Consider the following 13,798-nt stretch of genomic DNA (forward strand, 5'->3'; position numbering starts at 1 on the left):
AGTCTGTTTTGTGACTTCAAACACGCCCTTCCTGATTAGTAGCTTCAAGCCTGCAGGCCCAGGGCAAATAATTAACCTCCAATTCTGCAATTATCCCAGCAGGCAAAAGAAGCATTGAAAGACAGAGAGGACCTGAGCTGGAAGTGCGTCATGCTTAATTTTCGAATGCGCCGACTGTTTTTAGTCGCCAGTCACACACTGGCAGCAAACAAGGAAATGAAAGTGTGAAAGCCCGTCTGTCTGTGTGCCTCTGGCACTATAACTTACTAAAGTCAAAGTATGTGGTTTTATTCCTTATGCTTGATGATAAGAAGTTTAAATTATGTGTCTTTTACCATGAAAAACCACTTTCCATGTCATTTTAACCTACAAAATATTGTTATAGCTGCTTTAGAAGGCTTTTCTACACTCAGGGGGTCACTTAATCCAGTTGGAGTTTCTGGAAATCAACGTGTAAGCACATGGATACAGCCTGGTGTTAATGACAGAAAGAGACCAGCGTCATCATGGGATACTGCCTCTGCCTGCTGGTGATGACAGATCAGGCGAGGCTGTGATGTGCAGAGGACAGTCAGGGAGAGTGTGACAGTGGTTTTCCATCTGCTCTGATATTGGTTGTGCAATGACTAGTTTGGCTCTTTAGAGTGATGGTGTTAATGGTCATTTTGATGTGAGGGTCACCTTGTTAGTTTAAAAACGAAGTCTTTTACAAGACAGGAAATAATGGTGCAGTGACATGACAGATACATCACAGTGTGTTGCTTTTTAAATGTGATGTGCTCCTTGACAACGACAGGTGAGAATGAAGGAAGGAAGCAGCAGACTTTCAGCACATTTCTCTTTGACCAGACTCGCTGCTGGAAAAAACACGGCTGAGAAAAATAAAAGCTTTGCAGAAAAAAAAAGTCAACAATAAGTAGAAAGTTTAAATACGGCATGTTCCTTTATCCACTTTTGCATCTTTTTGTTTTAAATCAGCATTCAGACATGACTTTCATGTCATTTCCTTCTTATTTGGGTCTTTTTGCACTTTTATCTATGTACAATAAAAGCTTTCAAAACAAAAATAAAAATTAAATACAATAAAAACAATATAAAAAAGCTGCCATTTGGTCTCAGCTTTAATTGTTGTCAAGATAGTTTATTAAATCCAAGGCAGGGCATTAAGTTACACCTTGTTACACCTTGAATTATTGACATTACTGGCTGAAGGTCAGAAGGATGACGCTCCTACAATCTGTGTGTGTCCAGGAGGAACTGAATATACAGAGAGCTGCACAGCTGGTCTACCTGTGCCAATACTCCCTCCCTGTGGTTTAGTGAGTCATTACACTTCAACGCAGAGCAGTGAGTAAAATTAGGTTTATGCACAGAAGTGAGAGAAATGCTCAATTAAAAAAAAAGCACATGCCAGCATTTATGCATGTCTTCTATTTAAATCGACTATAGACAAAAATGAAATCTAGTGTCAGATTAAGCAGTAGAATAGAAACATCCTCAAACATGTTTTGGAGCACAAGAGGGACTTTAAAAAATAAGAAAATGAATAAAACAAAATCTGACATTGTCCCTTTTCTACTTTGTTCTAAGACATTTGAACTAATGTTTGAGCAGCAAATGAAAAAAATAATTAATAAAATAAGTGTAACTTCTCTACTTTATCATTACACGCTAATAGCGCAGTATAAACAGCGGAAAAGGCCTCAAAGTATCTCTGCAGAAGAAGCCGATACCTTTTGTCTTTTCACTGCATGATGCCTACATTTCCCACGGTGCAACTTGACAAACAGATAATCAGGTGTCCTCACAGTATTTAATGTAAGCTTGAAATGCAAGCCCTTACCCTCAATAACAACGCCACAAGTGACAATTTAGCCAAAACGAAAAAAAAAGTTTGAAACGTTAAACTGAGGTTGTTTCCTCCTTTAAATGAAGTAAAATGTAGAAAGCAGCAACACCAGATCACAAACCCCGTTTTATGAGCTGTGCCGTAAACTTAGTTAAAGAGAAAAGTTGGACAACCTTGAAGCTCTATTCACTTTAATTACACTGCAAAAGCATTTTTTGTGCAACAAGCTTATAACTAAGCTTAACAAGTAAGTAAGTAAAACAGTGAGCTGAATTTATCATCACTTTCTGTTTTGCAGGTACCTGGTTTGAAGGTTTCTAGGTACCTGCTAGCTAAGAGGAAATACAGCAAATTAATGAAAACATGTCACAGAAAAGCAAAACAAACCAGAATCTGTAAGGCCCCACACTTTCCGTATGGCTCAAGTCTTTAATAGTAGGAGTAAAATGCAAAGAATATAAACACTGAACTATTCTGTAAGAAATGAGACTGTAGGCCTGCTTTCCACCATTCAAAGATTAAATGTAGATATCAGACCTAAGCCGGTCGCTGCATTATTGACGGTGAAGGGAACACATTCATTTCGCACAAGTCGGAGAAAAGAGTCAAAAAGCTCCAGAAAGATGATGGTAAAGTCCCTCATACAGCATTTAAAGCTGCAAGGTGAATACACTCAGATTACTTGTAACAACACTGACAGGATTAAAGTTAAAAAAAGATAATGTTATTTTCTATTTTGCTTCAACTGTCAACAAATCCCAAAAAACAATAACAACAACAGCTATAAATATAATTACAACTTCTCTGTCCTCTCTGCGACTGTATATCTTATAATTTCGGTGACACTGTAGGTGATTGTTTGCTGTGTCTCAGTGAGAAGAGAGTAAAATCCACCTTAAACAGGACACAGTCACTGGGTTACACTGCCTGACTTTGATGGTTGCAGTCCTGCCCCTCGTGTGTGGTGATGTAGGAGAGAAGGTCAATCGCTGTCACGACGGCAAATAAAATCTCCCTCTGGAGGGCCGACCCATCGACCCCGTCTGCACAGAGACACAAAACTGCTGATGGACACAGATCTGCTAATCTCATAAACACGTATTTTATTTACAATATAGAAAATATATCAGATCTTTAAACTGAGACACACCGTTACAATAATAATACAATGTTTAAAGCGTTAAATGTTGACTTCAGAATTTGATGGCAGCATCACGAAGGAAAACAAAGGAAAGCCAGAACTGCAGTTAAAAGAAGAGGGGATGTTACACAGTGTCGAACACGGCCGTGTCCCAACTTCATTCAGACATCAAATTTAAAATCAGTTCTATTGTGAATAAAATATCAGCTTTTTTTAGGGGGGGGGAGTAATAATTCACTCATTTAACAGTTGATTAATCCAGCCTCTGGGTCTCTTTTGTGTGACTGTAATTCAACATCTTGTTAGGATGCCTGGGTCGTCGACCCAGGGTTTTTGAGTTTATGTTATTATTTATAATTTCTAGTTTTTGGTTTCTTTGAGTTCCGTCTTATGGCTTATGTCTCTGTCGTCTTTAGTTGCTCTGTCTCCCCTATCACCTGCATCCCCTTGTCTAGTTCGCGTCTATGTGTATCTTAAGTTCCTATATCCCCGTGTTCAGTCAGTGTTTGTGTCTGCCCTGTTCCCACATCTCTGTTCCCTTTGTAGTGCCTGCATGTGAGTCTGTGTCTTTGTTCAGTCTGTGTTATGTGTTTCCTGTTTTACTTTGAAGGTCTCTGTCTTTTCTCAGTGTGTTCAGTTTACGCTTCTTTGGTCTCGTCAGTTCTGATTTGCCCCAGCTGTGTTTCCCTCCTGTTACCCATTCCCTGATTGCTCCCTCTGTGTATTTAAGCCCTGTGTTTCTCTGTGTCCGTGTCGCGATCTACCGTTTACTTTGCTGTGTGTTTTGTCATTTTTCTAGTTTAAGTTTGTTTTGAGTTTTTTCAGTCATGTTATATTTTGAGTCTTAAATTAAAGCCTTTTTGAGTTCACGTCTGTCTCCAGAGTCTGCACCTTGGGTCCTATTCCTGCCTGCACACAGCCATACCTAACACATCTTTGGTTTTGGTCCATTAGTCAGTCAAAAAAGTGGAGCCCTCGCAGCTTTGTGAATGACATTTATCAACCATGCAATAAACAGCTCATTATAAAAATGATCTGCACATAAATGTCCTGCATAAACACTATTTAGGAAATTAATTTTCTCACATTGCGTTTGATTGTGAACCACCAGGGCAAAGTTATCAGTTTTGAGGATATGGGAAAGCTTCCCCAGGTCGTCTGTCAGGTGCACCTGAAAGCACAAGTGGAGGAAGATTAAACAAGCGTGTAAAAATGTTCATTATGTCATCAAAGGTCGCCATGAAGAGCTCTGCACTCTCTGACTGACCTGTTTGAAGGCTTTGAGGAGCACCGCGCTGACAGCCGCTGAAAGTTCAACCTTCCCCGCCAACAGAGAGGACAGAATGGTTTCCAGAGTCACCATTCCCAGGATGGCCCTGTGGAAATACACAAAACCCACAAACTCCCATCAGACTCAGGTGACGAGAAGACTAACCCATCATGTCTCTGTCTGCTTATTTCAACCAAATGTCAAGATTAAAAAATGGGTAACCAAACTGGACGATTAATCAATATAGTTTTTAACTAGAGTTTATCTTGAGACGAGATCCAACTTATATGGTTACACACTCAAATAAGGATACCTCACATGGGGATTTACACTGGAGGGACAGGGTTGTAATGTATGTGTATATACCCATCAGACGTCCAACTGCCCACACACGTCTTTAAACTACAATACACATCTTAGCAAGCTGAATCAATTGACCAGAGGCAATGAGTAGTTAAGTCCACTAGAGGGCAGTCATCCTGGCACAAGTCAAGGACAGGACCCCAGGCAACCAAGAACTGCCAAGTACCAACATTCACAGGAAGGCAGGAACTTGTCCCATGTCCCACAGGGACCAAGGCTCAGGAAGCCTCAGGCCTGGCATTTATAATACTAACCTGATATAGAGAAGAAGAGACATACCCTGACTCAGTGACGACTGGTGCCTGATCCAGTGAGTTCTCCTTTAGGATCTCAATGGTTTTCTGGCAGGACACAGAATATGTGACAGTGAGGGGGGCAGACAGGTGTAGACTCTGAACAGTCCGGTTCCACCACCTGCAAGACGGAAAAACAGAGGTTTTAACACCAACCTGCCCCGTCATACCTCCTCTGAGGGGTATAAGCTATAGCTGATTCGGGGTGTTTTGTTATTATGGTGTTTTTTACCAGGGTTTTGGGTCCATTTGAGCGTCCAAGCAGAGGAAGCCTTTCTCACACATCCACTGATTCGTCAGGAACTTTGACCTGCAGGTAAAAATCGGTGAGTTTGAAGAAGTGTGCTGAGGTTTGGTCAGACTTCCACCTAAAACATGTCTGACTCTAGAAAATCTGTTTTGTAATGGTTGCAGCATTTCAGTTATGGACAGGAAAGACACGTGGCTGTAAAAAATAAAAATGAAAAAACATAACAGCTGAAAGCCATCTCTCATTTTCTCTCACCTTTGTCTTGTAGAAAAAAATCCACATAAAAAAGAAAGTGTGTTTGTGTACTGATGTCTAACTGCAGAGGTTACTGATTTTTCTTTAGCATGTTTAAAAGCAGTAACATCGGTTGAAATGTTTTATAAGTTAGCTTAACAATTATTGGCTCGTGTACTGTTAAATTTGGTGCACACATTCATGCCTTAGGCCCTTATTTTAAATCCAGCACCATGAGATTGAGGCCAAAGTTTTTTCAAAAACATTTTGTTAAATCCTCAAATACCATAAAAACAAATTGGCATTCCCATCAGCCTCTGCTGTATTTTGCTTTTTTCATTATGTCAGTCCTTAAAGCAAATAGAAAAACTGGAATTAAAGTCTTTGGACTTTGGAAACTTGAATATTTTATTGGCGCCGACTTTATAAAGACACATCGTGTAACATTTACAGTTACATGTGTCTCTTCCTCTCTCATTTCCTGTCACTGCTGTTCTGTCCTTAATAATGGGAAAAACATCCACACAAAGGGTTTCAAAAGAAAGTGCTTTTATGTTAAATTCTTGTCTAACTAATGGCTGGTGGGAGCCACATGATTACTGCTTTTAGCCAGACATAGCTCAGAGGAAGAGAGTCCAACTCTTTGAAACCATGAAGATCTCTAAACTGTTCAATGGACTGAATCATTTCTACACACATTTACACATTTTTGAGGACAAAGCTAAAAACTGTTGGATGGTCTGTGGTTAAATTTGGTACATATGTTCATTCACTGGCTTTTAAAGATTTCATTAAAATGTTCTTTTTAAATGGGGAAAGATTATAAAGCATACATCTTTAATCATCTAAAAAAAAAAACAAGAATGGAAGCAGAAATTTTAATACATTTTCTCTCTAATCCACGCAGGATCAAAAGTATACGTACCAGCCCCTGGCCCAAAATCAGCAGCTTCAAGTTCAACGGAAAAGAGCAGCTGCCCCACATAGACAAGCCAAATGCCTTCTGAAGCAACGTTTTATGATCAGAAGGGACAAAAACTGAGCTATTCGGCCAGTAACAAGAGGTGTATTTGTAGGAATAAAGCGGAGGCTTTCACAACAAAGAAGATTATAGCATCTGTTCATGCTCAAGGGTGTTTTGTGCCCAGTAGTGTGTATGGATGCACAAATAATGAAGAAGGAAAACTACCTCTAAATTCTGAAACTTTACATCAAATTAACAGCTAGATAAACTTGACCTGATAAAACCTGGACACATTAAGGTGTTCCAGCAGGACACAAACACACATCCAAACTGGTTTTGGAATGGAAATAGCAAACTTGTGAAATGACCATTGAAAAGTCCTAACGTCACCCCTATTTAAAAAGTATTGATGTTCATGGGCATGATGAGTGCATGTAAACGTCTGCCCACAACTGTATTTTTGAAGGCATGAAGGCCTGTGAGCACTCCAGACTCTCACTGGATTCAAAGTGTATCTGCCATTGTGTCTCGTACATGTAGTTGCGGACAGAGTCAGGCAGGATGACCACGCAGCGCTGCCCCTCCTCCAGCTGCTGAGCCATCTTCACAGCTGCTGCCATCGCTGAGCCAGAGCTGCCACCTTCAGCAAAACAGGCAAATCGATCATTTAGAGCAAACTGAGGTTGCTCATAACATACCACAACTCACTGATATGAACTTACCGCACAAAAGACCCTCCTCTCTGATCAGTTTGCGGGACATAAGGAACGTTTCTGTGTCGGTTGATTTGTACCAGACATCCACAATCTGTGCAGATTCAACAGAGACGGGCGTTTAGCAAAAATACTCACTTTACAAATGTGCACGTTAACAAAAATACTCACAGATCTGTCCAGTACTGTGGGGATGAAGTCAAGGCCGATTCCCTCCACTTCAAATGGAAACTTTTTATTCTTCCCTTCTGAGCCTTCCAGAACAGAGCCTTCAGGATCCACACCGACTACCTAAAAACAGACATGAGGAATTGGGTAAGAGGCTGCAAACACTGCAGGGTTAAACAGTTATCAAGTAATGTTTGATGGAGCTGCCAATACATGCATTGCTTCACTGATGGATATGCATCAGTGTGAGTCAGAAATAATAATAAGAAGAATACAGTAAATAAAAACCATTCATTAAAGACTGTGGACTGATAGGTTGTGTGGTGCTCACTTTGACATTTGGACATCTTTCCTTTAACTTTCGAGCAACACCAGTGAGCGTGCCGCCTGTGCTGACTCCAGCCACCAACATGTCCAACTGACCTAAAACAAAAACACATTTTCTTTTTCAAGCTGTAAAAAAGTTTTTTTTTAATAATAATATAATTTCACATTCATGCCTGATAAGCTAATATGAACGATTAGAGGAATTTTCAAGGTTTAACAAAGAGGACAAGCTATATGCCTTCATATATTCGTGCAGTTTGATATACAGCTCAGTGTTTCAGGCATGTTTCTTGTATGATTAAAAGTAATTTAATACATTTGTGCAAATAATGTGGAATCTGTCCATAGGTTTACTGTTCGTCTCCTCCCAACCGTCGACATTTTGTCATGTTTTCATGAGAAACAGTGGGAACGGGAGTTAAATGTGCTGTTTCACACGCCTCCATGGGCAGATCAAATGTGCAAGTCTAACCTCAGTGCACAAAAAGATTACTTCTGATTGGATCACTTCCAAACTCGTCCCACCTCATGTCTCCAGAAATTCTCATTATACTTTGTTTTTTGTTGATGAAAGTGTCAAAACATAACTTTGACACTTTTTTTGTGCGTTCGTTTTTATTTGGTTATTGTCTTTTCTCGTTCTTGTTTTCATCAGGAAAAAAAATATGGTTGTTGAGAACAAAATTAACGCTGCTCCTCAGAGCCAGGCTCAGACTTTCTACTTCAATGAGTGAAGGGAGAGAAAGAAAAGACTTAGTGGCAGAGCCATGTGTTTCTTTTCATTACCCTCAAAATCAGTTGTTGAATTAAACATGTACAGCAAAAATTAGACTCAAGCTAGAAGATGCATCAAAAATCAGAGTTTCTATCAGCTCGAACCATCACACTGCTCCAGTATCTCCTCAGCCGTGGTGTCGTAGTGAGCCAGGGGGTTGCTTGAATTGCCATACTGGTTGAGGATGTGCGAGTTGGGGATCTCGTTCTTCAGACGCCAGGCCGTACGTATATGAGACTCTGGTGAATCAAAAGCTGCAGCTGTGGGTGTGCGGACAATTTCTGCCCCGAGAGCTCTCAGGACATGCACCTAGGACACAGGAGAGGATGAAACTTCAATGCATTCCTCCCACTGAAAAGAAGAAGAAGAAGAAACAGGGCTACTTACCTTCTCCATGCTCATCTTCTCAGGCATCACAATGATGCAATGGTAGCCTTTTACTGCAGCTATGAGGGCGAGGCCAATACCTGCACAAAGAGCAAGATTTATTTAAATGACCTTTTTCCTTCATCATGGAGCTACAATACTGCACTTCAGTTTGGTTTATGTTAAACCGTATCAAACACTGAGCCTTCAACCCATTTGTTCATTCACACTCATGTACCCGTGTTTCCAGAGGTGGGCTCGATGATGGTGTCTCCTGGTTTAAGGACCCCGGCTCTCTCGGCGTCCTCCACCATGCGCAGGGCGATCCTGTCTTTCACACTGCCTCCTGGATTGAAGAACTCACACTTGGCTACTAAACACAGTCACCCGTTAAAAAGAATACTGTCATACTACACAGATAATGTGTAAAAACTGAAATTAAACTAACAGAAATGAATAAATAAACAGATAAAAGAAACGCATGAACAAGAGGAGCCTATAGAGAATTTATACTCTCATCTTGGAAAAGCTAAATGTGTTTGGCACATTGCGTTCGGATCATCAACGTAGGTTTGAAAAGATCAAAGAACCTGGATTTTGAGATGGGCCGCCAGTGTGAAACACAGGTGGCGCAAACAGTTTTCAGCTTTCCAGCTCAATTTAATTTACAGGTGTTTTTGTTCTTTCATCCAACAGAGAAAGAAAGTCTTTCAGTCTCACCTCTCCATCCAGGGAACGAGCTGCCTCCTCATACAAAACAACAACAGTCTCACAGTAGGAAACATGATACTTCAACGCTCCCTTCTCAGCTATTTTGCTTGTTCTACGGCTGTGCCACAGTCATTCAAGGCCCTGCTGTTTACTTCTCCCATTTAAACAAGCGAAGTTTCGTGCAGATTCATTCACATAATGAATCTGCACGAAATGCATAATAATCATTCTAATGTTTATTTGGAAGATTTTGCAGAAACTGAAAGTAAAAATAGTCAAAGTGATTGTGTGCAGAGAAGCTTATGGATTCTGCTTGTACTGATATCCAGGCATGTGTGGGTGTGTCACATTTTACATTCATACTCACAGATATCACACTTGAGCCCAAACTCTTTTGGGATGTTGTTCAAGCGAACCAGAGGTGTGTGTCCAATTTTCTCAAGGATGCTGGAGAGGATGCCAGAGGGCTTGGTGCTGTAATGTACGAGATAACACACAATTAACAGTCATTACCATCTTGGAGATACCATACAGCATGTCATGTTCATTACATCTCGTGAGAATTTAATTTCAAAATACCAGAAATACCGTATCAGAAGTATCACTACAACATGCTCTAACTGGCCAATTTGTTAGGTACACGTTTTTATCATTGGGTTTAACGCCCTTTTTTCTTTCAGAAATGCCTTAATTCTTTATGGCATCAAATGGGTGACATGACCCATTTGGTGCTGCAGACCAGGTGCCTGACGTTCCACCAAATCCCAAAGATGCTCTACTGGATTGAGATCTGGTGACTGGAGGCCATTTGAGTGGAGTGGACTCATCATCATGTTCAAGAAACCAGTTTGAGTTGATTTGCGCGTTGCAGCACGGTGTCCTATCCTGCTAGAAGCAGGCATCAGAAGATGGGTACACTGTGGTCATAAAGTGATGGACATGGTCAGTAACAGTACTCAGGGAGGCTGTGGGGTTTAAATGATGCTCAGTTTATACTAAGGAACCCAAAGTGAGCCAAGAAGATACCCCCCAAATTATTATACCACCAGTAGTCTGAACCACTGACACAAGGCAGGATGGATCCATGCTTTTATGTTGATTATGCCAAATTCAGATCAGGTGAAGTTTTTCCAACCTTCTATTGTCCAGTTGTCCCTGTGAACTGTAGCCTCAGTTTCTGGTTTTTAGCTGTCAGGAGAGGCATCCAGTGTGGCCTGCTGCTGTAGCCCATCTGTTTTAGGTTTGATATGTTGATAACTTAGTTGTAACAAGTCTTTTCCCTCTAACTTCTGTCATCAACAAGGCATTTCCCCCCCAGAGAACTGGATATTATTGTCTTTGTTTGACCGTTTTCAGTAAAGCACAGAGATGACTGTGTGAGACAATCTGAGTAGATCAGCAGTTTCTGATAGTTCTGAGTCAATTAAGTCACCGTTCTTCATTCTGGTGCTCAGTTTGAACTTCAGCAGGTCATCTTGATCATCTTGATCATCTCTACATGCATTGAGTTGTTGCTGTCTGGTTGACTATTTATATGTTTGCCCATGAGTGTATGTGTGACATCTGTTTGTGAATCAACATTCTTTTACAGCTGTAATAGAGTTTCATTATTTAAAGACTGAGCTTAAGCTCAGAGCATTCTCTCCTCTACACAGCAACCTCTTTATTTTTTCCAGACTCTTACCGTGCTGAGTGGCTATGAGGCGACTCTGACATGGGCGCGCCCAGCTTCCAAGTACATCTCCTGGGCAAATCAGGACGGATCCACTTCGTCTCATCAGGAGTCTCGTCTGTGTTCTCCAGCTGAGTCTCAGTGAATGATTCATCCTTATCTTCATCATCAGCAGGTAACCTGTCACCACTGTTCACAGCTGCTGTAGCCTGACACACACTTGAAGATGCTTTAGCACAAGTGACTTCTGCATTTGTTGGGTTAGCTGCAAATGTGCAAGGAGAAGGAACTTCTTCCAAGGACTTTGTACCAAAATCAGTGGGCATGGTTCATCTGCAGCAAGATGGGACACATATTACACCACATTTACATCAAGCTTTCAAAAGTTACTGACAAGTTGGCAAGACCTTTTGTTTTAGTGGCCACTTAATTTGACTCATTCATCAATGACTTGTATCAGAAAAAGCTGCACTTTAACCTATCCCAGCTGTCTTAGGGGAGAGGCAGGGTACACGCACAGGTCGCCAGCCTGTCGCAGGGCTAAGACATAGACACAGACAAGCATTCACACTCACATTCACATATGCAGGCAACTTAGAGTTTCCAGTTAATCCCTACTAATTGCATGTCTCTGGAATTTGGGAGGAAGCTGGAGTACCCGGAGAGAACCTACACAAACACAGTGAGAACATGCAAACTCCACACAGAAAGACCCAGGCCTGATGGTGGAATTGAACTCAATAAATAAGCTACACATTATTTTATCTAACCTTAAATTAATTTAAAGCCAATTTGCATGACACAGTTTGATTGATGTCCTCCAGACATAATTTTAAGAATATGTTGCTCCTTCTGTGTCCACCCACACATTGTTTTGGCTGCCACTGGCCGACACAGGTCGCTGGTCCATTACGTGGCCAACACAGAGAAAAAGACAACCGCACACTATAACACCCCCACCTACAATTTAGAAGCATCAATTATCCTAGCAAGCACGTCTAATCAGTGGAAGGAAACCCACACAGACACAGTCTGGCCTCACAAACTTCACACAGACAGGCCCCGGCCAGACCGCAGTAGTAGTATGATCCTTTATTCTGTGCTGTTTTTCAGCTTTCTGGTTGTGGGGTTACGCTTACTTTCCTTGTGCTTGATATGATCCTGTGTTCTGTGCCTTTTGTCTCCTACTTGCCTGAGTTGCTAGGTTTGTTTATTTCATTTTTCCTCTGTTCCTTCTCTCTTTGTGTGTCTGTTCCCTCATTACCCTCTGTGTGTATATATATATTATCCCTGCCCTTTGTCTCTCTTGCATCGTAGCCTTGTTCCTGAGTCCTACGTTTAGGACCTTAGTCCTGCCTGACACACAGCCTAAAGAAGAAATACATATTCCGACTCCAGTTTCAAAAGACTTCCAAGAACGCCCAGCCCGCATAATAATAAAACCATTAATATATACAGTCACAATGTTACAGTCATCTGTGGCTATAGGGACCCAACATTTCTGCTTAATCTTCAGAATAAATATAATGACAATTTCATTCACTTTGTAAACCATGGAATATGATTACATACTTTATTTTGTGAATTAAATCATATACTGCACTACTGAAAACACTGAACACTTAAAAAAACAACAACATAAAAGTACTAAAAGTACACAGCACAGATGTACTTCTGCATTTTAAGGATGACCCAGGTGAGGAAACCACACCCAACTCTCGCTGGCTGATACAGTTAGCTAAATCAGCTTAGCTAAAAACTTACTAAAACATTTACTCACCAAGACCATGAGAAAGTAGTTGGACATTATCAAGCTGGTACCACAATCACTTTTACTTTCATTCCTAAACAACAAGAAGAAGAAACAACAGGCTTTTTTTCCCACTCCTGTGTTGTTGCATTCAGGTTCAACCGGAGTGGGCGGGACTTGTTTCCTCCCTCCAATAGAATTTCAGTATATGCCCTAGGGGAATCCAAACTTCAGTAATACACAAATTAACCTAAGAGCTGGAGTTCTAAATCAGAATGTAAAATAAGACACACAGAGAGTTGCTGCTAGTGGGCTACATTGTAATAACATTGTAACAAGTGAACTCTGCTTTCTGCTGATAGCACACAGGTGAGTCCTAGTTTCAGCATAACCGCAGCCTGGAGATAAAAACAGGAATCAACATGTTTCTCTAACTGTGTACTGAAATGCTGAATTCCTACTAACTGCAGTTAAAGGAGTGGTGTGCAATAACATTCACAGAAAGGCATGGAGTGACGCCCACCTCCATACACATGAACGAATATATCTTCCTCCGCTGTTTAGAAATTCAAGATAAATTGAATCAGATTAAAACATACCATTTGCACTCCCTGTCTGCAGAAAGACACAAACCTGTGTGCTGGTAGTGTGTCAAAAACTGATTTCCAATATTTGCCATAAAGATGATTGTTGGAATTTAAACAGTTATAAATGATTGCTGGCATCTAAGATATGCCAAACATATAATATCAAGTCATTTTGACTCAGCGATAACAATTTTTTGTGTATTCACTGTTATATTTCCTTTTAATTTTAATGTCTCACCAACATTAAAAATGTTTTTATTCAAGAGTGATCCGGCCATGAGGGCAGCTGAAATAAAATAAAAAAATCCAATTTCTGTGAACACGCTGAGAGACCAAACAGAACTAGATTGATTATACTGCAGTTG

General features: G+C 40.7%; 1 protein-coding gene across 1 annotated transcript; it reads right to left on the minus strand.

Moving 5' to 3' along the window:
- Positions 1 to 900: 900 nt before the first annotated feature.
- Positions 901 to 13,671, minus strand: LOC308410615 (cystathionine beta-synthase-like). Its single transcript, XM_080904083.1, has 15 exons — positions 12,877 to 13,671; positions 11,109 to 11,429; positions 9,792 to 9,898; positions 8,952 to 9,086; positions 8,735 to 8,814; positions 8,452 to 8,656; positions 7,577 to 7,668; positions 7,249 to 7,368; positions 7,087 to 7,171; positions 6,899 to 7,004; positions 5,149 to 5,226; positions 4,903 to 5,037; positions 4,258 to 4,366; positions 4,077 to 4,161; positions 901 to 2,892 (listed from the first exon to the last, which is right to left on the minus strand). Exons 2-15 carry the CDS (start codon positions 11,420 to 11,422, stop codon positions 2,768 to 2,770), a joined length of 1,776 nt encoding a protein of 591 aa, XP_080760209.1. The 5' UTR covers positions 11,423 to 11,429; positions 12,877 to 13,671; the 3' UTR covers positions 901 to 2,767.
- Between the last annotated feature and the right edge of the window lie 127 nt (positions 13,672 to 13,798).

The sequence above is a fragment of the Rhamphochromis sp. 'chilingali' genome, assembly GCF_963969265.1.
Source record: "Rhamphochromis sp. 'chilingali' genome assembly, chromosome: 14".
Lineage (NCBI taxonomy): Eukaryota > Metazoa > Chordata > Actinopteri > Cichliformes > Cichlidae > Rhamphochromis > Rhamphochromis sp. 'chilingali'.